The 20,832-nt window shown below is 40.3% G+C and overlaps 1 protein-coding gene across 1 annotated transcript in view; it reads right to left on the reverse strand.

Moving 5' to 3' along the window:
- The window catches only part of pipox (pipecolic acid oxidase), a 31,592-nt gene extending 14,200 nt beyond the window's left edge, over window positions 1-17,392 (reverse strand). The window contains exons 1-5 of the mRNA XM_031872496.1: window positions 17,272-17,392; window positions 13,595-13,743; window positions 11,145-11,358; window positions 9,982-10,164; window positions 6,416-6,568 (exon numbers count right to left, since the gene is read on the reverse strand). Of these exons, the coding sequence (XP_031728356.1) occupies window positions 6,416-6,568; window positions 9,982-10,164; window positions 11,145-11,358; window positions 13,595-13,743; window positions 17,272-17,382 (810 nt within the window). The 5' untranslated portion in view covers window positions 17,383-17,392. The remainder of the gene's footprint in view (window positions 1-6,415; window positions 6,569-9,981; window positions 10,165-11,144; window positions 11,359-13,594; window positions 13,744-17,271) is intronic.
- Window positions 17,393-20,832: the final 3,440 nt, after the last annotated feature.

A 20,832-nucleotide genomic window follows, 5' to 3' on the forward strand; every position in this document is an offset into this window, starting at 1 on the left:
AACAGCATGTGCTCAGCTCGTGCACAGGAGGGGGCAGCAGCCGAGTGAGCCGAGCTGAGTCAGCCGACAGCCCGACAGTGACACGCAGCAAATCATTGTTGGCTGACTGCAGCAGCAGCAGCAGTATGTCTCAGTCAAAATTGTACAGCCAGAAGTACAGAAAAGAGTGGGAGTCTGTACCTGAATTTAAAGGGTGGCTAAAGCCAGTAATTGGGGATGATTGTCGGGCATACTGTGCGTACTGCAAATCAGATATGCTTGCAAAAATCTATGACATCAGAAAACATTGTGCTACAGCAAAGCATATAAATAAATCAAAACCGCACAACCCTGCAACGCAATCTACATTACCACAGTTGGTTAAGAAAGTGGATAAATGCAAAAGCGCAGAAGCTACTATGGCAATGGCCATTGCAGAGCATTGTTCGCTGCTAGCATGTGACCATTTAGGTATGGCTTGCAAAGCTGCCTTTTCAGATTCTGTGGCAGCAACAAACTTCCAAATGCACAGCACTAAGTGCACAGAAATGATTAGGGCAGTACTGGCTCCTTATTTTCTCAAAAGAGTAACATCAGATGTGGGGGATGAGAAGTTCAGTCTCCTTTTGGATGAGTCCCACTGATGTCAGTATCTCGAAATACTTGGGTGTGGTGATTCGGTATTTCAGTGCTATAAAAAGAACCGTTGTGTCCACATTTCTCGGGCTGGTTGAATTGGAGGGGAGCGATGCCATATCAATAGCAAAGGCAGTAGTTGAGTTACTTAAGAAGTGTAACCTTAAAAAAGAGAATCTTCACGGTATTGGCACTGATAATGCGTCCGTGATGACTGGGGTGCACAACGGGTACACAAGATTTTAAAAGGAAGAATGTGCATTGCCCAATTTGGTACTCATCCGCTGTGTGTGCCATTCTTTACAATTGGCTGTCAGTGCAGCATCCAAAGAAACCATCCCTAGGAGTGTTGAGTCAGGGAAACATACAACTGGTTTTCGATTTCCCCAAAAAGGCACGAGGCATACAAAGCAGTGTATGCCACAATTAATTGTGGCCAGAAACCCTTGCAGATCACCAAAGTGTGTGCCACACGTTGGCTATCGATTGAGCCATAACTCGTATATTGAGCCAGTTGGATGAATTGAAACTCCACTTTGAGTTGACCAAGGCCAGTGAGCATTGCTACATGGCGGATGTGCTCCATGCCATGTACGTGGACAAGACCAACTATGTCTACCTGACATTCTTGAAATCAATCCTGTCCGATGTACAAGTTGCATTGAAGTCATTTGAGGGAGAGCAAACAGATCCTGTCAAGCTTTTGGACAATGTGGTACACCTCTTAACATCAATTTGCAGCAGAGTAGTCCACCCTATGGCAAAAAATTGATGTCCTGAAGGATGCCATTGATGGACATCTCAGTCCATCACCATACCTTGGGTACCTTTTCGAGAGCACAGTGTCCCGACTCAGTCTTGCGCCAGACGACAAAAAGGTCATTCGTAGACGGTGCATCAACTACATTGTTGCTTTAAGCAAGGAGCTGCAAGGAAGGCTCCCAGACAACCTAGAAGCCTTGCGAAACATGGCCTTGTTCAGTGTTAAGGACACGCTAAACCACAATAAAGGCACCACTGAAATTATTAAAGTAGTTGAGCTACTGGGGTACCATCCCCAAACAATTGACAAAATTGTTTCCCAATGGAGAATCATCCATCTGTTTAGGTGGGACTCAACTGAAAATACAGTTGAGTTTTGGAGTGAAGTAAAAAACTACAGGGACTCTTCCAGGTCAAATCCATTTGAAGAACTGTGCAAAGCTGCACTTGCTGCCCTCTCCTTGCCACACTCAAATGCGGAGGTTGAACGGCTGTTCAGCCAAATGAGTGTGGTCAAGTCAAAGCTGAGAAATAGGATGTTACTGCACACTCAACTCCATACTCCTGGTGCGGTATGGACTGAAGCTGGCTGGAGATACCCGTTACCAGCACAAACTACCAAGTGAAGTTCTGGAGCAGTTTGGCACCAAAACAGCATACGGCTTTAAGGCCACTCCATCCTCTTCTGCTGGTTCCAGCTACGTGACAATGCAGTTGGACAGTGAAGATGAAGAGGTTCTCTTTTCCACTTTTTGATTCATCATATTTACAGTATGTATGCAAGGAGTGGACTTTCTGGAACTGGCGGTGACACACAGCTGATGGTGGCAGTGTGCACTGCCGTGTGAGCGAGAACAGTGGCAATATCTGGAGGAAACCATTGAGCAGCTAGCCAGCCAAGCAGCACAACAGCCTGGAGACAGCTGGAAAGAGATGCCCAGTGCACACATCATTATTTGAGTTAAGTTGCTTGTTCAATAAGATATCATATATACCTTGTTATTAGCTTGTAACTATAATTATTGATCAGTTTGGTTGCATGTTAACTAACTACCAGTACACTGTTTAAATTGTTCAGAATGTGTAGGTTTACTAGTTAATAAGAAAAGAAAAAAAAGTAATTGTTCAATAATTCAATGTGTTGTGTTTAAAAATATCTGATCATATAAAATGTGTTGTGTTTAAATTACTTCTACAAATACAAATGTGATAATAAACAAAAAATCTTAATTAACAGATGTCAAATCATATTATTTGTCGAGATGGACAGTCAATTTGAGTAATGTTATTGTGTAGTCTACGTAATTACGCAGTTTTACGTTATCACGTAATGACACAGTTTTACATTATTACGTAATGACGTCACAACGTAATTTAGCAACTTTTAGCAACTAATCGACCTGCCTCTAGCAACTTCCCCGGAAAAATAGTTTGCAACAGTGCGCGAGGGAACGAGCACTATCTGTTTCATAAAGTAGTTCAGCCGTTACAAGTGATAACTGTTTAAACGGTCAGAGACACAGCGCTTTGTGAGTCTGCACTCATGCAACGTGAGAGGTGATTCAGAGACCTTTGTGCCACGAGTTTACAACTTGTGGCAGTGTCCTGGCTAGGTTTTTGATGTTCCCTGGATACCTTTGATACTGGATATGGAACTCTTCCTGATGAGGAAGATGGTGAGCCACCACTGAACTGATCATCTCCTTACCTCGAGGAGTAGGATCAAGATTTTCTTTGTTGCTGAGGAGAAAACAAGAGTTTCTTCGTTTCTCATCACCTGAGTGCACCAGTGTGGTAGGATTAAGAAAGCAACACATCTTACTACTTTGACTTATTCTTTTGACTTTGGAACTGAAACTGACTGTTGAATATTTGAACTGACTGAATAAGGAAACAAGGAAGGAGCTTGAACGCGAAAGGAACAAACTGAAGGAACATTGCATTTCAGAGACACTTTTACACATTCCAATGGAGATGTGCCGAGTTATCTGATTGAGAAGAGCATTGTAAATGTTGTATAAGATGTCAATTTTATCTTCACAAGGTTCAATATAATCTTTTAAATCAAACCATTCTGTGGCTCCAGTTCTTTGTGTGTCTATTATTGGCTATAAACCTCTCCTTATGAACCTAGGTCCTGGTCCAACAAATAATTTTAGTATACCTGCAGATACTAAGAGGGTTACATGATGGAAAGACTTGAACTTAACATTACTTAAAATGAACCTCATTCTGAGCTTGTAAAGATGTAAAGATAAAGTTACTCCAAGGGGCTTTCATTTTGAAAGGGTGGGGCTGGGTGGGCGAGAGGAGACACAATCATAATGTTTGGCATACATATACAGAGCGTTTTTTCCCAAAAATCCCGAAAAACGGAGCAACATTTCTCCATTCACTTGAATGGGGTTTCGGCGTGTTGGAAATATAGGTTTAGAAGTGTGCTTTAAGAAATTATAATAGAAGTGTTTAATGGTTCATAATTAAGAAATCATAATTAGAAGTGTTTAGGAATTCATAATTAGTCATAATTATAGGAGTGTTTTAGAATTTATAGTTAGAAGTGTTTCTTAGTAGAATTAGTAGCACCTCTTACAGGTGGAGAATAATATGATAGCAAGTACTTGGAGTTTACCATCTATGCTTAGTTTTAAGTCCGTTGGATTCCATAGACACTTTACTGCGACCAGCACAACATTTCCAAGCTTTTTGGCCAAAAATGGTGTATAAGGAGTAAAAATGATGGGACCTGGAGCAATTTGTTTGGGGGAAAAAAATGAAAATAAATAAAAAATAAAAAATAAATAAATAAATAAAAAAATCACAGAATACTTTCCTGCTCTGCTCCACTCTGACAGTTATGTCCTCACTCTAGCTCTGAACATTCGTGCAAAAACAAAAAAAAAAAAAAAAAAAAAAAAAAAAAAAAAAAAAACTCTAGAAAATAGATAGCACACGATTCCCGATTCCCGATCAGGCTGCATGTTTTGATGTATTTTTTGCGCAGTTTTACTGCCTTTGTGCTACAAAGTCACACTGAATAATGAAGTAAATGATCAACTAGAAAAACAAACTGATGGAATCACATTAAAATATAAATGATCAGGAATACTATTTTTGACATATATTACAGTGGCGGGCCGTGCATTTTATACCTGGGCCTTCTGTGCTGTCCTACTAACTCCTAATAACCTCATTATGATGCCACAGCTACGGTTATTATTTGTTTCTAGGGGTGTAACAATACACGTATTCATATTAAACCGTTCGGTACGAGGCTTACGAACCAAACAATACGTTTGAATAATACTAGTGCATTTGGAAAATGTAGAAGCTTAAATTAAGGGAAATATAATATTTTCGGTGGACTTTGCTCAAACTGGCAACCCACCAAGTAAGAGACACTCTGACCCCAGAAACAAAACATTGTACCCTGTTTTGCGTGTGTTCCAGGAGGCACGCTAAACTAGCTTAACAAGAAATCCAACAGCAGCACACAAGCTACAAACTCTCCCCGCAGCGTTTAGCTGTTCCCTACCGATTCAAACAGGGCTAAAGCAATCGCCACACAATCCCCATTTCTCCAGACCATAATTATTGCTTTGTAAAAGAAAACAAAACCCCAAACAGAGAATCAAATGTCCGAACCTAACCCCGCGATGGCGGGATGCTGTGTCATTAATGGACAATGCATATAGTCAAAATCAATGTAATTAACACAATGACAATAACAAACTCACAAGAACCAGTCACATATATTTATGACAACAAAGCATGACACATCAATCCAGCAACACTGCAGTGCTAAAACACGTATTCCGCCACACACTGAAGAGCACGGGCCATTCAAATATTATTCACATCAGAGGGAACAATATTTACCATATCATACAAACGACACCATAGACAAATGAACACAGTAGTAACGCTACTGCAGATGTAAAAACACAAAAGCAGTTCACTTACCAAAGCTGCTGTTCACTTAAAGACAAAGTCCATCCTCCTTTCTTTGTTAATGAAGAGTTTAATGATGCGGTTGTACAGAACATCGGTTCAGTTCAGTTCCAGCCAGAGGTCCTCCTGCGAACGTGTTCGTTGAGTTGTAGATCCACTCGGTTCTCAGCTTGTAAGTGTCTCGTCGTGCTATGGAGTCGTTTTGCTGCCTTGGTTAGCCACCTCGGGTTATCGTAGTGTAGCTCCAAACAGCTCCAAACACTCAGTTGCAAATGAAACGCATTCCCAGCCATAAAATGTGCAACGCTTCTCCGACGCTGTCAGCCAGAACTACCGTTCATACAAATCCTTTTCCATGCTGGGTCAGGGCTGCTAGCTATGGGGTTGGCCGACCCTTTGATACGATGTCCAGTTTTTCTGGAAATGTCCTTGAGAAATCCGTTTCTCCTCCTTCAGCCATTGAGTGTTAAAACAACAAAGCTAGGTAAAAATAATAATAATCTACACCAAGCAAACCGCTAGAAATGCCATGTCAATGTCATAACTTCTTACATATCTTTCAACTTGAACTCTTACTACTAATACTAACTTCGGATAGCTGCTTCAGCGTTATAACAGTCACGCTAGCCCACTGACCAGTCACGCCGCACGTTATTACTGAGCCAGCTGAACGTTATTGCTGACGTAGTTGTAGGCTACCTAGAATACCCTAGAATTTATTCAATCTGCAAAGGCTATCCAGCAGGCCTCGGGCCTCTCTTCTTACCTAGAGACACAGAGGTGGAATCTGATTGGATAAAAGCTCTACTTAAAACAAGCTGCACTGGAAGCAGAGCAACTGAGGAAGACAGTAGCTGTGCAATGAGAAAATAAGATAATGGGAAAAAAAAAAAATGTAATACATCAATATGTGCATTTGTGAAAAATTATTAAATAATAAAATAGCTATAACTTTGTGATTCTGTTTAGGCCAGCAGAGAAGGCTTTGCTGGCCCTGACGGCCCACCACTGCATTATTACCATGGATATTGAGGGCTCTGTACAGAATCAAGGGTCTTCTTCTTGAGGGTTCAGTTCTGTGACATACCTTCATTAGGCCCAGGTACTCATTGGACGGGAGGCCGTAGATGTGATGTTTGGTTTCCTCACTCTCAGTCAGCAAGAAGCAGGGAAAGCGCTGCTTCACGTCATATGTTCCTGGAACCTTCTCTTTCCAGTAGCACACGTTGATCTTCACCACCTATAGTAGTGAAACCAGGAAAACCATTAGTGCCAGCCAAGTCCCAGAGATCTGGCTGTCCCTTAAGACCTAGTGATAGACCATAGTGTATATTGCGCATTAGTTTTGATGCACAAAACTCCTTGATTGAAATTCATAGGGTTTCTCAAGTACCAACAGCATACTACTCCAACACATCCTCCAAACAAAAATAATAAATATAGGCTCTTACTGCAACTGACAACAATAGTTGGATAGAATAGAAATATACTTTATTCATCCCCAAGGGGAATTTGTCTGTGGCAGCAGCAAACAAGGTTACACAATAAAATAAAAATATTAAGTGTGGAAAATGCACAAAATATACAATATAATAAAATAACAGAGCAGGACCTATTAAATTTAAGAAAATAAAGTAAATAAAAATGCACAGTATATACACTAAATAGAATCGTATTAAATTAACTAAGTAGGAAAAAAATAAACAAAACTGTAGTGCACAAGATCACCAACAACAGTGTAGCAGTGTTATTAAACACAAGACTATAGTCTTGTGTTTGATTTGGCCAGAGGTGATATATTATAGAGTCTAATGGCAGTGGGCAGGAATGTTTTCCTGTGTTGGTCCTTGTGACAGCGGAGCTGAATCAGACAATGTGTGGATGTCAATATGTTTGCTGTAAAGATACCTTTTGTTCAAACTGTCCATTAAAAGACCCAACGAGGTTTTATAGTGCTAATGACAGCACAGTGCATGGACCATAGATAGCCATTAGATCACATTGGATGCAAATATGATCATAAGTTTCCCAGAGGAGAGATCATTACCATCATCAGACATTGTCCTTATTAAATTATTATTGAATGTTCACACTAAATGTCATGGTAATCTTGGTAGCGTGTGTTACCTCAGATATGATAGATAGATAGATTTTTATTAATTATATATTTATTGTACAACTCAATACTACACTTGTTCTCTGCATGAAGCCATACACTTTAATGAATACACACTGGCACAGAAATGGCAGCTTGTAATAAAACCTCCATAGCACCTACTCAATCCCCCTCATCACTTTTTTCTGTCTCGTAGAAGTGCAATTACCAAAGTAACTCTGCGGTGGTGAAGGGAGAATTGGGATTTAATGAAATGTACACATGGTTGTACAAATGACATCCATCTGAGGGTGGCAATAATAAGGACACATTGTTCAGGAGCTTTCAATGTAATGAACTAACCGGCCGTGCACTCATTCCCAGGGACCATAAAAATTCAGGCAGAAGTGCTCCGGCGAGTCAACGAGCTCAGAGCCGGTGCTTATTCTACCAGTTCACTCAGGCATGGCATTCCCCAGCCCCCCCCCAGCCTGCTGCTAGCCTGAATAATGCAATTCCAATATCAACTCCAATTCTCCACTCTAACAGCTGTCTGCTTGTTTTCCCATCACCTTCTCTTTTCAGCCCATGTGGCATATTGCGAGATGGAAAAGACTGCATTGCTGACTGAGGCCTCTTAGCTGTTTAAATATGGAGGAGTAATACTTTTGTTTCTGTGGCAAATTCAGGTGGGCATTTAAATATGTTTGGGCTTCACCATGTGGTTGGAACAGGAGTTGGTAGTTGGGCCTACATGGTCCAACAGTCTGATTTGGGTTAAAATCACACCAAGCCCCACCAGACGTTAAGTCTCACCTACGTGTCATTTATGGTCCAAACTAAACATCGAAGTCTCATTGGACGAGGGCCAAAGGCACCACAGGGGGCTCCCTATGGTGTCACTGACACTGTAAAAATCCACGATAGAGAAACATTTCCTGTATTTTACTGTGGCGATGAGGATCTGGTTTAACTAACCCCCCCCCCGCACACACACATATATAGGTTTTGCTGCTCATCAGAGCTCAGACACATGTGGCCCCGCCGCCATTTTGTAGTCTTGCGTGCCATGTTCACCTACGAGACTACACCCACCAATTTTGTAGTCCCATCTATCTTCTGCCATTTTTGTAGTCTAAACTATATCCACCATTTTGATAGTTTTCCCTACAAAACAGCATTTTGTAGTCTCGCGTGGCATGATCACGTACAAGACTACTTTAAAGAGCAGCTTTCTGTGATTACTTTGTGCATGCGTGTTGTGATAATAGCTGGATATCATAGCCCAGTGGTTCCCAAACTTTTTCTGTCAAGCCCCCCTTTGATGATATAGGAACATTGTAAGCCCCCCCCCCCCACCGCACCCGACCCCACCCACCCCAAATGGGTCGTACCTTCTTTGTTCAGAATTAATTGCATTATAATATATAAACTCTATAAAATATTTGTTTTTCTTTCTAAAATAAGTATATATCACTTCAGTTTTCCACTTCAGTTTATTGTTCAGTTTGTTTTACTGAAAAAAATAGCGTATATAGTACGCTTGTAAACAACTTATTTGCAATTGTATTTGTTATAATTTTATTTTATATTGTTTTACCGGTGTGTGTGTGTGCCTGTGTGTGTGGGTTGGTGATGAAGCCGTGCCCCCCCCCTGTAGTTCCACTGTGTCCCCCCTAGGGGGGCGTGTCCCCCAGTTTGAGAACCACTGTCATAGCCTGTGCTCAAATTCAAACCTTAACTGTTCACTCCCAATGTGGAATAGTACTTTGACTATGGACATTGTGAGTGAACACCAACTTTGAGACTTCATTTATAGTTTAGTTATTGGTTCCTGTTCTCAGGGTGGTGCCCCGCTATTATTAATATTTGTTAATAATCTCCTTTATTTTAATAATCCTATTTATGTCAATAATTTAGTTTTTATACTTGCTGATAACCAACACGTTCCTGCCAGATCCCAACAAAGAGTAGGCAGGGCAAGATTCCAGTGGTGAAAAGAGAAGGAAACTGGATGAGAGATGGACAACTTCAAGTCGATAGCATACAGAGTCTGATGTGAAATGCGTAAAACTACTGTTCATTTAGGGTTGTTAATCAGTTTCACTGATTCTGTGTCATTTATTGCAGTTATACAGGGATCTTTCATTTGATGAAATGATGCCTCATTATTGGAGGTTTCATTTTATTACCCTGCGTTTCATCCTTTATTGTGGAGCACTTTGTAAAGTGTGCTAAAAACTAAATTATTTTTCATCATTATTAGGATATTACTGCCAAAAATGGTGTGAAGATTAACAGAGAATCCAGAAACCGAGAAATGCGTTGATGTTTAGGATTACATCCACCATGTTATAGTTTTGATATGCAGTAAAACAACCACATAGTGAAGTGCATGCTTAAGTGCTGCCAATGACACCAAGCTTTTGGTATCATTAACATGTATGTTAACTTCTTGAATGTCTTGAATCCTCTTGAAATTCACACCCGAGTACAATATTGATATATACGAAGCTATACAAACATTATTTCACGTGGGACACCATGGAATTGATTACCTTGAGTGGCAACTGTAAGCCAGTGTGGGCCAGCAGTCTATTAGCCCAGGGTCCAGCGGTGATCACCACACTCTTGGCTCGATACACACCAGCAGAGGTTGACACTGTCACAACAGGGCCAGGTTTGATGTCAGTTACCTTCTCATTGTCTCTAATGACCCCACCCAACTTCTCAAACTGCCCCTGGGAAAAGAGAACAACACAACATGTGTTACTGAAAATCCTTCACTGAAAATGTTAATTTGTTCAGTTGAAAGAGAGATGATATTAGTTACTGTTAATGTATTTTAACAAAGTCACACTGGTCGGGGAAATGTAGTCTACACAAAGATGTAATTGCAATGCATTTAATGTTTCATAAAAAAAGTGTGTGTATGTATACATACATACATATACATACATACATACGCACGCATGTATACATACGTATACACAAATACACATACATACGTATACACAAATACACATACACAAATACATACGTATACACACACACACATTAGTGCTGGGCAAGTTAACGCATTAATTTCGCGTTAACGCATTCATTAATTAACGCCGACAATTATTTTATCGAGTGTTAACGCATTTTTTTTAATTTAAAGACAAGAGACAATACATAGACATAACAACAAGAGGATGACAAGAACAGTGGGATAAAAGCCAGCAAACATCCTATAGTCAGGTGTGTGTGTACATCCTTGAGCCTTTTGAGATGAAAAAAATAAAAATAAATTATAATTAAAAAACAAAAAAAAAAAAAGTTTATTAAAAGCAGCTTATTAAAAATATATTAATATATACAAGTTATTTGAGTTATACATTGTAGTAACTTGAAGTAAACACACCCGAAATGTTGGTGTTGATCCCTCATTTCACTGGAAAATTGTAAGTGCACAACTATGGTAGGCACGATAGGTTGTAGCAGGAAGTGGGTCTGTAAACTGTGGTGGATGTTTACAATAAACAGTTTGTGTAATAGTTACTATTCACCTTCGTTTTCTAAATAGGTTTGAAGCAAAGGAGGACCCCACTTTGTCTCAAAGTACACCGTCCTCGGACGTCCACATCATGTTCTATGGGGACCACATGATTGGCTTTTACTTATGACATCAGTTACAGAAGCTAACATAGCTAATGCTCTATCAGCAGTATCTGTGCGGTACCTGTACATTCTTGAGTGCACGGTCAGCATACAGAACTCCAGCGGTTATGTCCACCACCGCGCCATCTCCCACAGCCAGGTTGACATTGGGGATATGCTGGGAGAAGTTGTCACGGTTCAGGATCACCATAGGAACCTTGTTTTTCTGCAGGTTGTTCTTATACAGCTGGTAACTCTGACTATCCTCTGGTCCCATCACCAGGAGCCCTGTTTGTCTGACAGGGGAGATCAACAGAGATGAAGGTAGCATCTTAGTAAGAAATGGTCAAGACGCATGGAAGCCTACACAAATCACCAACTGTGAAACATTATTAGTACCAATGTTGAAGGACATTTAAATCCAGGGGACATCATAGTATTATTAGAATAACCAAACAGGGCAATGACTACAAGAGGTCAACTTCACACTGGTTGGATAAAGGAGTGTAAGCACAGCCAAAATAATGGTAATATCCTCTCTGCATAGAAAAATGGCATGCAAAACTTGGCAACAAAGGTCTAGCTTCACACATTATCATTCCGATATCTGTTTATATTTCTTTTAAAACAATCACAATCGTCTTTGGCGGCACTAAGCACATGATGCAGTGACATTGCCCTTACAAAATAAATAGCGGGGGCTAGGGTTGGAAGGTATAGCAAGTAAATTGGTGTGAATTTGCCCTAAAGTATGAATTTTGACTATAGCACCAGTAGAGCCTACTGTATATGCATCAATCAGCCACCTATTGAAACAGGCCAGCTTTCAGCTAATCGCCCATGACGACTTGTACATTTCCTATTATTTGCAGGTCACATTTATACAAATGTGCCACCACCATGTAACAGTTTTGCTTCTGCACACAGCGGCATAGTGAATAACGTCACAGCCACTCACACAGACTAGTCAGATGTTGACGATTTTGACAGTTCTATCAAAATCAGCAGGGGGAGGCGGCTAAAAACAGCTGTTTGCGACTTGCATCTCTCTCTCGTTGGCAGTCCCTTCTCTCTTCATTTCCCTTTTGTCAGTGGATCGCTACAATGGAGGGGTATGGAATCAAGCCAAAAGACGTGACTATGTCAATTCTTAGTTGCGGACACCCCTACAGAACAGTTGGTCAACGTTTGAAGCAGGTCTGTAAACTGTTATGGATCACACAAAATAAGGGTAATAAATTAGCTATTTGCCTCATTTTTCTCTTCCAAATTAGTTTGGCTAGCTGGCATTCAGACCTGAAATTGTACTGCACTCAATAAAAGAAGAAAGCAAGTATCTGCATGGTTACAAGAAAATATGCCATGGAAATATGAAATACAATCAAATGAAGTCAGTTGGAAGAAATGGGAATAAACCTTTAATGTAAGCATTGACATTTGACTGGACATCATATGACCAGTGGACAGCAAGTCACAGCAGCTCCAGGTTGAATTTATTGAGTCCCAGAGTGAGAGGTTGTGAAACATAGGGTCTGATTCAGTAATCTGCCTGATAGACGGCTGACTTGCCCTTTGCCAGCAGTGTTTTCTAAAGGCTGCTCCGACATCTGTCAGCAGCCATAAGGCACAGACAACCCCAGCGAAAAGCTTCAGTCATTCATCATTACATTTTATGACTATGTCTCCCTGCGTGCTTGTGTGTTTAAGAGTGTGTGACGGAGGAAGGAAAAGCCACGCGTCAAGTGTCGGATCGTAAATATGATACCTCATCTAGTCCAACCTGTCAGACTTGGTGATTAGTGGCACTGGTTCAGCTGCTGGATGTGCACACATGTTGCCATGCATGTGGAGAAAATAAAAAGGTTGTAGCTTTGCCCTATTCCTTTTACGATGGCTCCATCTGTCCCGGAGGCAACAGCAGTAGCGGGAGGCATTGCTCACACCAGCTTCGCCTGGACATTTCTCATGGTGATGCACACCTTTTTTTCAAGCCCAAGGGCACAGGTGGCCTTCAGATGTGGACCCATCAGTCATGAGCTGCAGACAGGTGCACAGGGGACGGGGAGGCACACTGTGTTTCTAGGGAACATAATGTGGGCGTGGCTTGGTACCATGAACTATTACCCTGACGGAAGAATAATGAATGTGTTATTCAGCTCTCTGGTACTGAGAACAAACAGAGAGAATATGGCCACAAAAGTTAAAGTGCTGCAGGGGGGTTGTTCACAGTTTGATGCCACTGTCATATTTATAAAACACACAAATTCCTCTCCACTCTACATATGAAAATCAGAGGTTTAGTGAGATGAAAAAAGCCCCTGTTCCACATTTAAAGGCATGGGAGCTGTCAAGGGGTGATTCAGTGATGCCGGAGGTAATGAGAAAGTCATGCATTTATGGCTCCCGTAGATTGAGTTGCTGCTTTTGTGCGTACATAGCACCTTGATGTGACAAATCCCTGTGTCCTGGCAAAGCTTTTGTTGTGTTCCGTTTAATGGGTTTTCTCTCTGTGTGTTTCTGCTGACGGCTTACCTGTACAGTTTGACACCCGCCTCCCGCTCCAGCTGGGCCCACAGCTCGTAGGACTCCTCCATCATGTGGGTGTAGAAGTCCTGCTCGTAGGCCTTGCGGATGATGCGGGTCTGGCCATGGGAGCTCCCTCGGGTGTGGGGCAGGATGAACTGGAACATAATATCACTCGGTTCAAACTAAATTACTTTGGTTGGTTTGGTAATAACATCCACAAATGGCCAAAGGTATGTGGACATCTAAACATTTTACCCAGATGAGACAGTTCAATGTATCCTCACACAACGGTTGGTATGATATCTCAAGAAAAGTTATTTCTCATTTTTCGTGTGTTCTCTTACAAATGTCCAGCAACATGAGCGATTAGTGCGCCTAGGCAAGCCCCTGCAGTGCAGAACCTGTTGTTTAGGATAAATGGTTAGATTTAAGAAAAGATCATGGTTTTTGGTTAAAATAAGTATGTTTGCTGCATAAAATAACTACGTTTGTTACGTAACTTACATAGGAGGTGTGAGTTAAGTACACAAGTTATGCAACAAAAGACTTTTGGATTCACATAGGACACATTCAGAGAGTCCTGCGTTTGTTCAACCCATCCACCACACTACACGGACTTTGTTGCTCTTTGACTTCCTTAGCGGTAGCCCTGCATGTTCTGGCTCAAAATTACGTGGGTTGTATATAAATTACAGAGCATCACTTTTCGTAGCATCACTGCCTGGATAGCAGAACATGTGCATTCATTTCCTGCTGCAACAGCCTCCACACTTCTGGAAAGATTTACCACTAAGGATGTACCGGTCCCTGCTGACTCAAACAGCTGCATCGGGATCTATTCAGTTTGATGTTATGTTTCCGTCTGATTACACATGCCTGTGCTACATCACGAGTCAGCAGCACGCCAGTAGACCGCATAGCTTAATCAGGCACCTCCAGAAGCTTTATGCCAAAGAATTCTTTATCAATTTTCTGGTGCACAAATTATTATATATCTATGTATTTATTTGTTACATTTTGATTTACAAATTTAGGAAAGCAATGTTTAAGACAAGCCTGATGTTGCCTTCCAGATAAAGAATGATCCCAGTCAGACAATGAGGCATCTAACTCGGTATTGGCTGATACCCAAAGGCCAGGTATCGGGATTGGGACAGAAAGGCTGTATCAGTGCATCCCTACATACCACCAGTGAGCATTACCCCAGATGTCCACTGGATGCAAAGGCCTTGCATTAAGGTTGTGCTGCGGTTTTGTCACGTTTCAATTGGATTTCTAACATCCACTGGAAGGGTTCCAGAAAAAGAGAAGCATCTGTTTTCAGCAGCAACATGTTTAAATTCAGACTGAATACATGTTTGCATCTCATCGGCAGTCTATTTGGTGCCTGATACTTTGTGACTTTCTTTTACTCTGTAATTAAGTACATAACAAAAAAAATGTGTAAAATGTTTCACAAACAATGTATACGTCTTTGTTTGCTCAGCAGTTGTCAGACATGTCTTGCAATTGAATGGTTAAACGCAGCATTTATACAGCGCCTCTCCAGTCAACATACACTGATGGCAGCTGGTGCCCTAAAAGGTGACACCTATGGGTGGGGGGGGAAATCGATTCATGTAACAAAAAAGATTATTATCTAAGATAAGATCTTAGAATCTTAGATTTTTAAAATGTTTTCTACAAAATGAAATAGATAGAGCATTTAAATATGAAAATAAATATTCAACTGTGAGAGAAAAAAGCAGCACTGAATCCACCGCATGACAGGAGTCACAAGTCACTTTCCATAGTTGAAAAATGTAACACTAGGTCAAGCTGAACGAGGAATAATTCGACAACAACCGTAATCTACTCTATAAACCCATTCTGCATTCACATGAAGAAGCTGTAGGCAACGGGACAGGATTTGGGCATTGCAAGCAGTCTGGATTCCATTGGCCAAAATGCAATCTGGGAATCCAACAGCTATCATCTAACGATGATTTGCTTTTTATTGGTTTAAAATTTGCTTGTAAACTAGCTACTTGTAAAACAATCTGGTGGTACACAACGTCTCTGAACTCCAACTCCAGTCTAACATCTCAAGTTGCTAAACTGACTGTAAAAAAAGAGCAGCATGCAGAAACGGAGGTCTAGGCCTGGATATCCTCGAGGTACACCAGAACCCCAGAAATATAGCCCCTTGCCCCCAAACAGCTAGCGTTATGCTACGTCAATAAATAAACCACGTACCTAGATAAGATGCTGAGTAGTAACTTCTACTCAGGTATCATATAGATAACTCCTCATATCAGCCGCTCCTCTATTGTGAAGCTTTCAAAGTGAGTGACAGGAATACATAGAAACAGGGTTCTGACTGAAGTTCAGCTCACAGCAGAGCACTGCTCAGTGCTGTCAGTTACACAGAGTCATGGACATCAGGTGTATGATTAGTTGAAAAATCACACTGAATACCAGTTTTAAAGTGTTATTTTGTGTACAATTTATTCTTGAAATTAGCAAGTTTTTGAGCAATAAAATCCTACCGATTATATTTTTTCTATAACTTGAAGTCACTGAGGATTTAGAAAAACTAAAAACTTTCAAGTAAAATGTGTTTATTTGTATAAGTTTAGCAAGAATAAATGTGACCTTTTGCCTTTGTGTGTTTACATTAATGCAATTGGTTTATACAACTTCTTGAAATACATAAAAACTCCATCACCTTATACATACTTTACTCTGCTGTCATGCTTTAATTTGCCATACCGCCCTTGTGCACAGCGGACCGGAGTAGATCCTGCAATTAGCACCTCTATGTAACGATTTGAATTTAATCATTACCCCAAGAATCTAAATTCAAATTGAATCATTAAAGACTAAGTGGCACCTGCTCATCAGGTAATAATCTACATGCTCATTCACAAACCAATGGCACAGCCTTCGGGAGCAATTTGGGGTTCAGTATCTTTCCCAAGGACACACAAACGAAGATCTTCTGATTAATGGTGTTTAGTTTTTGTGGTGACAACACACTCCAAAAATGGTGTGTATACATTAATAGGGCATATTTTGTTTAAAATGAGTCTATTAATGACAAGCTGTTGAAGCAATTAAACACATCCTTAAAACAGCCTCGACCCAAGCATAATTTCATTAATCACAAATGTGTTTGTCAATATTATATGCACCACCAAAGAACATTACATCCAACATTGACAGGGGCCTAAATCAGCACCTGCATTATTAGGTAATGTCAAGGAACCGTCTTGTTCCTAAAAACCCATCAGTTACAGTTATGCAGGTTTATATTGTGCACATGGTTTATTTTATTAAATAAAATTGAGCTAAATCAACTTGAAACGGATTTATAACGAAATAAATGTTCATTATAGTTGTTTTTTATTGCAGCTTTACATCCAGGCAGTTACAAAATGAATTTACTTAAGATAACAAAAGAGCATATGTTTGGTGAAAGAGTAGATGCCCAATAATGCCAGCTGCTGCCTGGGAGGAGTCACACTAATGTTCTGACTTTGACCACCACGTTAAAGCACTTTTGAGTAGGATAGGTTTAAGATTTCTACCCTGAATAAATGATTATGTCATTCATGTGCAGGCACAAAACTTCTCTCCTGCAGCCTCTTAGCTGAGATTGTTTAAAACAAATGTTATGGAACAAAGTTTCGTGTGTAACACACCTGCTCCAGCAGCAGCGTCTTCTGCTTCTTTTCTGCCAGCTGATAGGCCGTGAAGGAGCCCTGGACTCCGGCCCCGATCACAATACAGTCATACTCCCCGTTGGTCGACATCCTGCCCTCAGTTAGCACTGACGCCCTAGCATGCACATTCATAAGCTCCTTCTCAGTATGCGGGAACGCCCATTTCACGTGAAGGGGAGGCGCAGAAGATTTCCTGTTTGTGCCCTGAGTATTTCCTGCTAGGGGCTCAGAATGTGCGCCACAGAACAAGCTCCATCAGTGAAAAGCCTTCGTTTAGGGCGAGATTACACATTTCTGAGGTCCGGGTCTGCACCAGTGTGAGAGGAAATGTGATTGGTAAGGAGCATGACAGGAAACGAGTACCTGACAGTCCTCCAAAAGGGCCAAGACCACCTTAAAATAGGTCTCAAGTCTAACTTTGTGGTGTAAAAAAACACAACTTCTGTTTATGGAGGTACAGGTATCATTCGTGTGCCTGTTGCTCTATGTTTATACTAAACTCATTTATGGAGTCAAAGTTATTCAAATATTATTTTCTTGATGTAAACAAGTGGTTTATAAGCAGGGTAATCAACTTTATTTGTATTTATTTAATTATAATAATGTATATCTAATAATAATAATGCAAATAAAAACAATGCAACAGAAACGTTTTTTTAAAGTTTTAAATAAAAATAAATTCATAGTATGGCTATAATAAACGGCCTAAGTTATATAAAAGATACAAATGTAAATATCAAATAAGTATAGAGTCATTGAATGGTCGTTTTCATAATGTTTTAAATTTACACAACATTGAACTTGTCAGGAGCTACAGTATTTGAGGTGGAGAGAACGATAAAGATTGAACGAAGGTACAAAAGTTGAAAAGCATTTTATAAAGGCTGTGACAGCTAGGCTGTATTTAACTGTCCAAACCTGGAACACTAAAACAAAATGTTGTTGCATGAAACCAGCCAAGATTTTAGCTTTATTAATTTAATCAATATTTTGTTTCACTGTCAAAGAAATCCAATCGGTAGTTGTGTTTGACAAGCAAGACCTTTAAGACGAAGTGTAATGTTACTACAGAATCGGTGGGAAACTGATTTATGTGTAGCTCTTAACATTTTTGCAAATACACATTTTCACCAGCTTATGTAGTAGGTGATACATGCAGTCATGTTGTATGCAGGCCTGTTGGTCTGGTGCTGACACAGCAGATTGTCAGTAGGTTCCTCCAGTTACATCAGGCCATTTCCAGCACTGCTGTGATTCTGTTTTCCAACAGATCAAAGTGCACCTGTTACACTTATGTATATAACCATGAATAGCCTACTCAGTCCAGAGGTCACTCCTCTGCAGCCTCAGTAACAGACCTGCTCAGAAATAGCATGATATGCTCACAATCTAATATTGTGGCACAGTAAATGTAGATTCAAACTGATTAACATGCTCCTTACCAACTGGAGGTTTGTAAAGCTCAACTCTGACTGATAATAAACATGCAGCTAATAAAAAAACAGTATCTATACCATGACCACTGTCAGCACACATTAGACATTACAACAAGATAAAAGAATGAGATCAAAGTCCGTTTTTTTTACAACATATTTTAATGAGCTAATTGACTGCAGCAGAGATTTGCTATACAGTAATAATCCATGTTTTGTGAAGTGCTCTTTTGTGTTGGGTTCAAGGAACACTATCAGTTCAGAGGCGTAGGTTTGTTTGGTGTATAAAGCACATTGTCCCCCAGGAATCTTTGAGGGATTTCTGCTGAGTTAGCACACATGTAGGCATGGTTTACACTTCCTCCTGTTTTTTGTCTTTTGTTTGGGAAAGTAACATCTTTTAATGTGCATGTGGCACTAATTCACCTCAACTATACATGAATTAATTTTCATTATTTCATTAACCCCTGCAGGACTTTAACAGCTCTTATGTGTCAGCAAGATTTCTGCTCAATTTCAAAACTGTCTGCACATTAAAAACGCATCCCACATATCTGCACTATAATGAATTGATGGAAATTTACGGTGGCTTTTCAACGGTATCTTACAGTATTTCATAATAACTGTAAAATACAGTTAAATGTTCATCCCTCGCATGTAAATTAACAGTCAATGCTGTCCATTAACCATAACAGCAGACTACTGTAATTTATCAGCATAATACAGTATTTTCTGTGAAGTGGTGGAAATAAGCTTTTCTATACAAGTTCAGTGAATCACGATCCATCTACATCGTACTGTCTATTGTAGGTTAATGTGTCTGTAATGACGACAGAATATTTTTTATTATTCAAACTGTTTATTGCCTAAAAGTCATTTTTGAGTGACAAGACATGACCGACTGCTCCTGAACGTGACTTTGGAGCACAGCTTCAGTTCATCCTTCTGAGCACAGCCATGTGGAGATCAACCGAGGTAATGTTACGCTTATCATCCGAAATTCAAAGTCTCCAGTAGTGTTTTGTCTTCATGATTATTGAACTGTTAACATCTCAGATAATGTTTCACTTGGACTGTTTCATTACATTAGTTTGCTAATATTGGTGGAGCTAGCTCTGTAACGTTAGCTAGCTCGAGCTCAAGTAGCATTAGAAAGGTTAGCTAGCTAACAGCATAGCAAGTTAAGTTAACAGAAATAAAGTTAATCACCAATTACAGTGTTAAGATGTAACGTTAGTAACATAACATAAGAATGGCAATAGCTTTCAATAATATCTTCTTATAACCTACTGTGTATCACCAAGTAAGATTTTAGTTCTCATAGAGTTTTTGTTTGTAAAATTGCTGCAGTAAACGTGACTGTGCTGTCTTGCGCACCGAGCGTAATGGACACACACTCTGCCTGCTCCAGTCACCTGACCACCACAGATAGCTGTCTTATGGACTTATGGTCAGTTTCAAGCGGTGCCGATGCAGACAGACAGTGACTTTTTACGACCATGATGATCACACCTGAAGCGCATTTCTCCACGCCAGTCAACAAGATTCAGTTGCATTGTGGGAAGTTGCTTCACCCATGGGGACAAATAGTCATGATATCTCTGCCTCTACTGCCTAGATTGTGACCTTTTTTTATTTGTCCATTGTGAGTCTCTCAACTTTATGGAAGTGTAACACTAAATATCTGGTTACTGTTTTTTTTCTCTTACAGACCCCAAACCATTAACCTAAGAATCCTCTCTGACCTGATTCTCATATCCATATCTGCTCACTCAAGACCATTACTTTACAGAGGCACCAAACCTTTGTCATACATGTTCATGACCAGGAACAAGAAATGGAACAGTGGCCCTTGGATGATGAGGCTACCAGTGACAACCTAACATACACCGTAGAACTTTAGAGTCCTTCTAGAGTCTATGCAGGCCGTTTCCTGACTCAGACGTCAGAGTTTTCTGTGAGAAGTCACCAATATTCACTACACCAGTATGTTTAAGAGCCTGGGTTTGACCAGTGAAGGAGGGTGCTGCTTTACCTCAATATGAACATACTTTTGGCTCATTTACATATAGACAAATACTGGTTCGCTCACAGATTTTGTAGTAAC

This window comes from Anarrhichthys ocellatus, unplaced genomic scaffold, assembly GCF_004355925.1.
Source record: "Anarrhichthys ocellatus isolate YVR2014 unplaced genomic scaffold, GSC_Weel_1.0 scaffold64, whole genome shotgun sequence".
NCBI classification, from domain to species: domain Eukaryota; kingdom Metazoa; phylum Chordata; class Actinopteri; order Perciformes; family Anarhichadidae; genus Anarrhichthys; species Anarrhichthys ocellatus.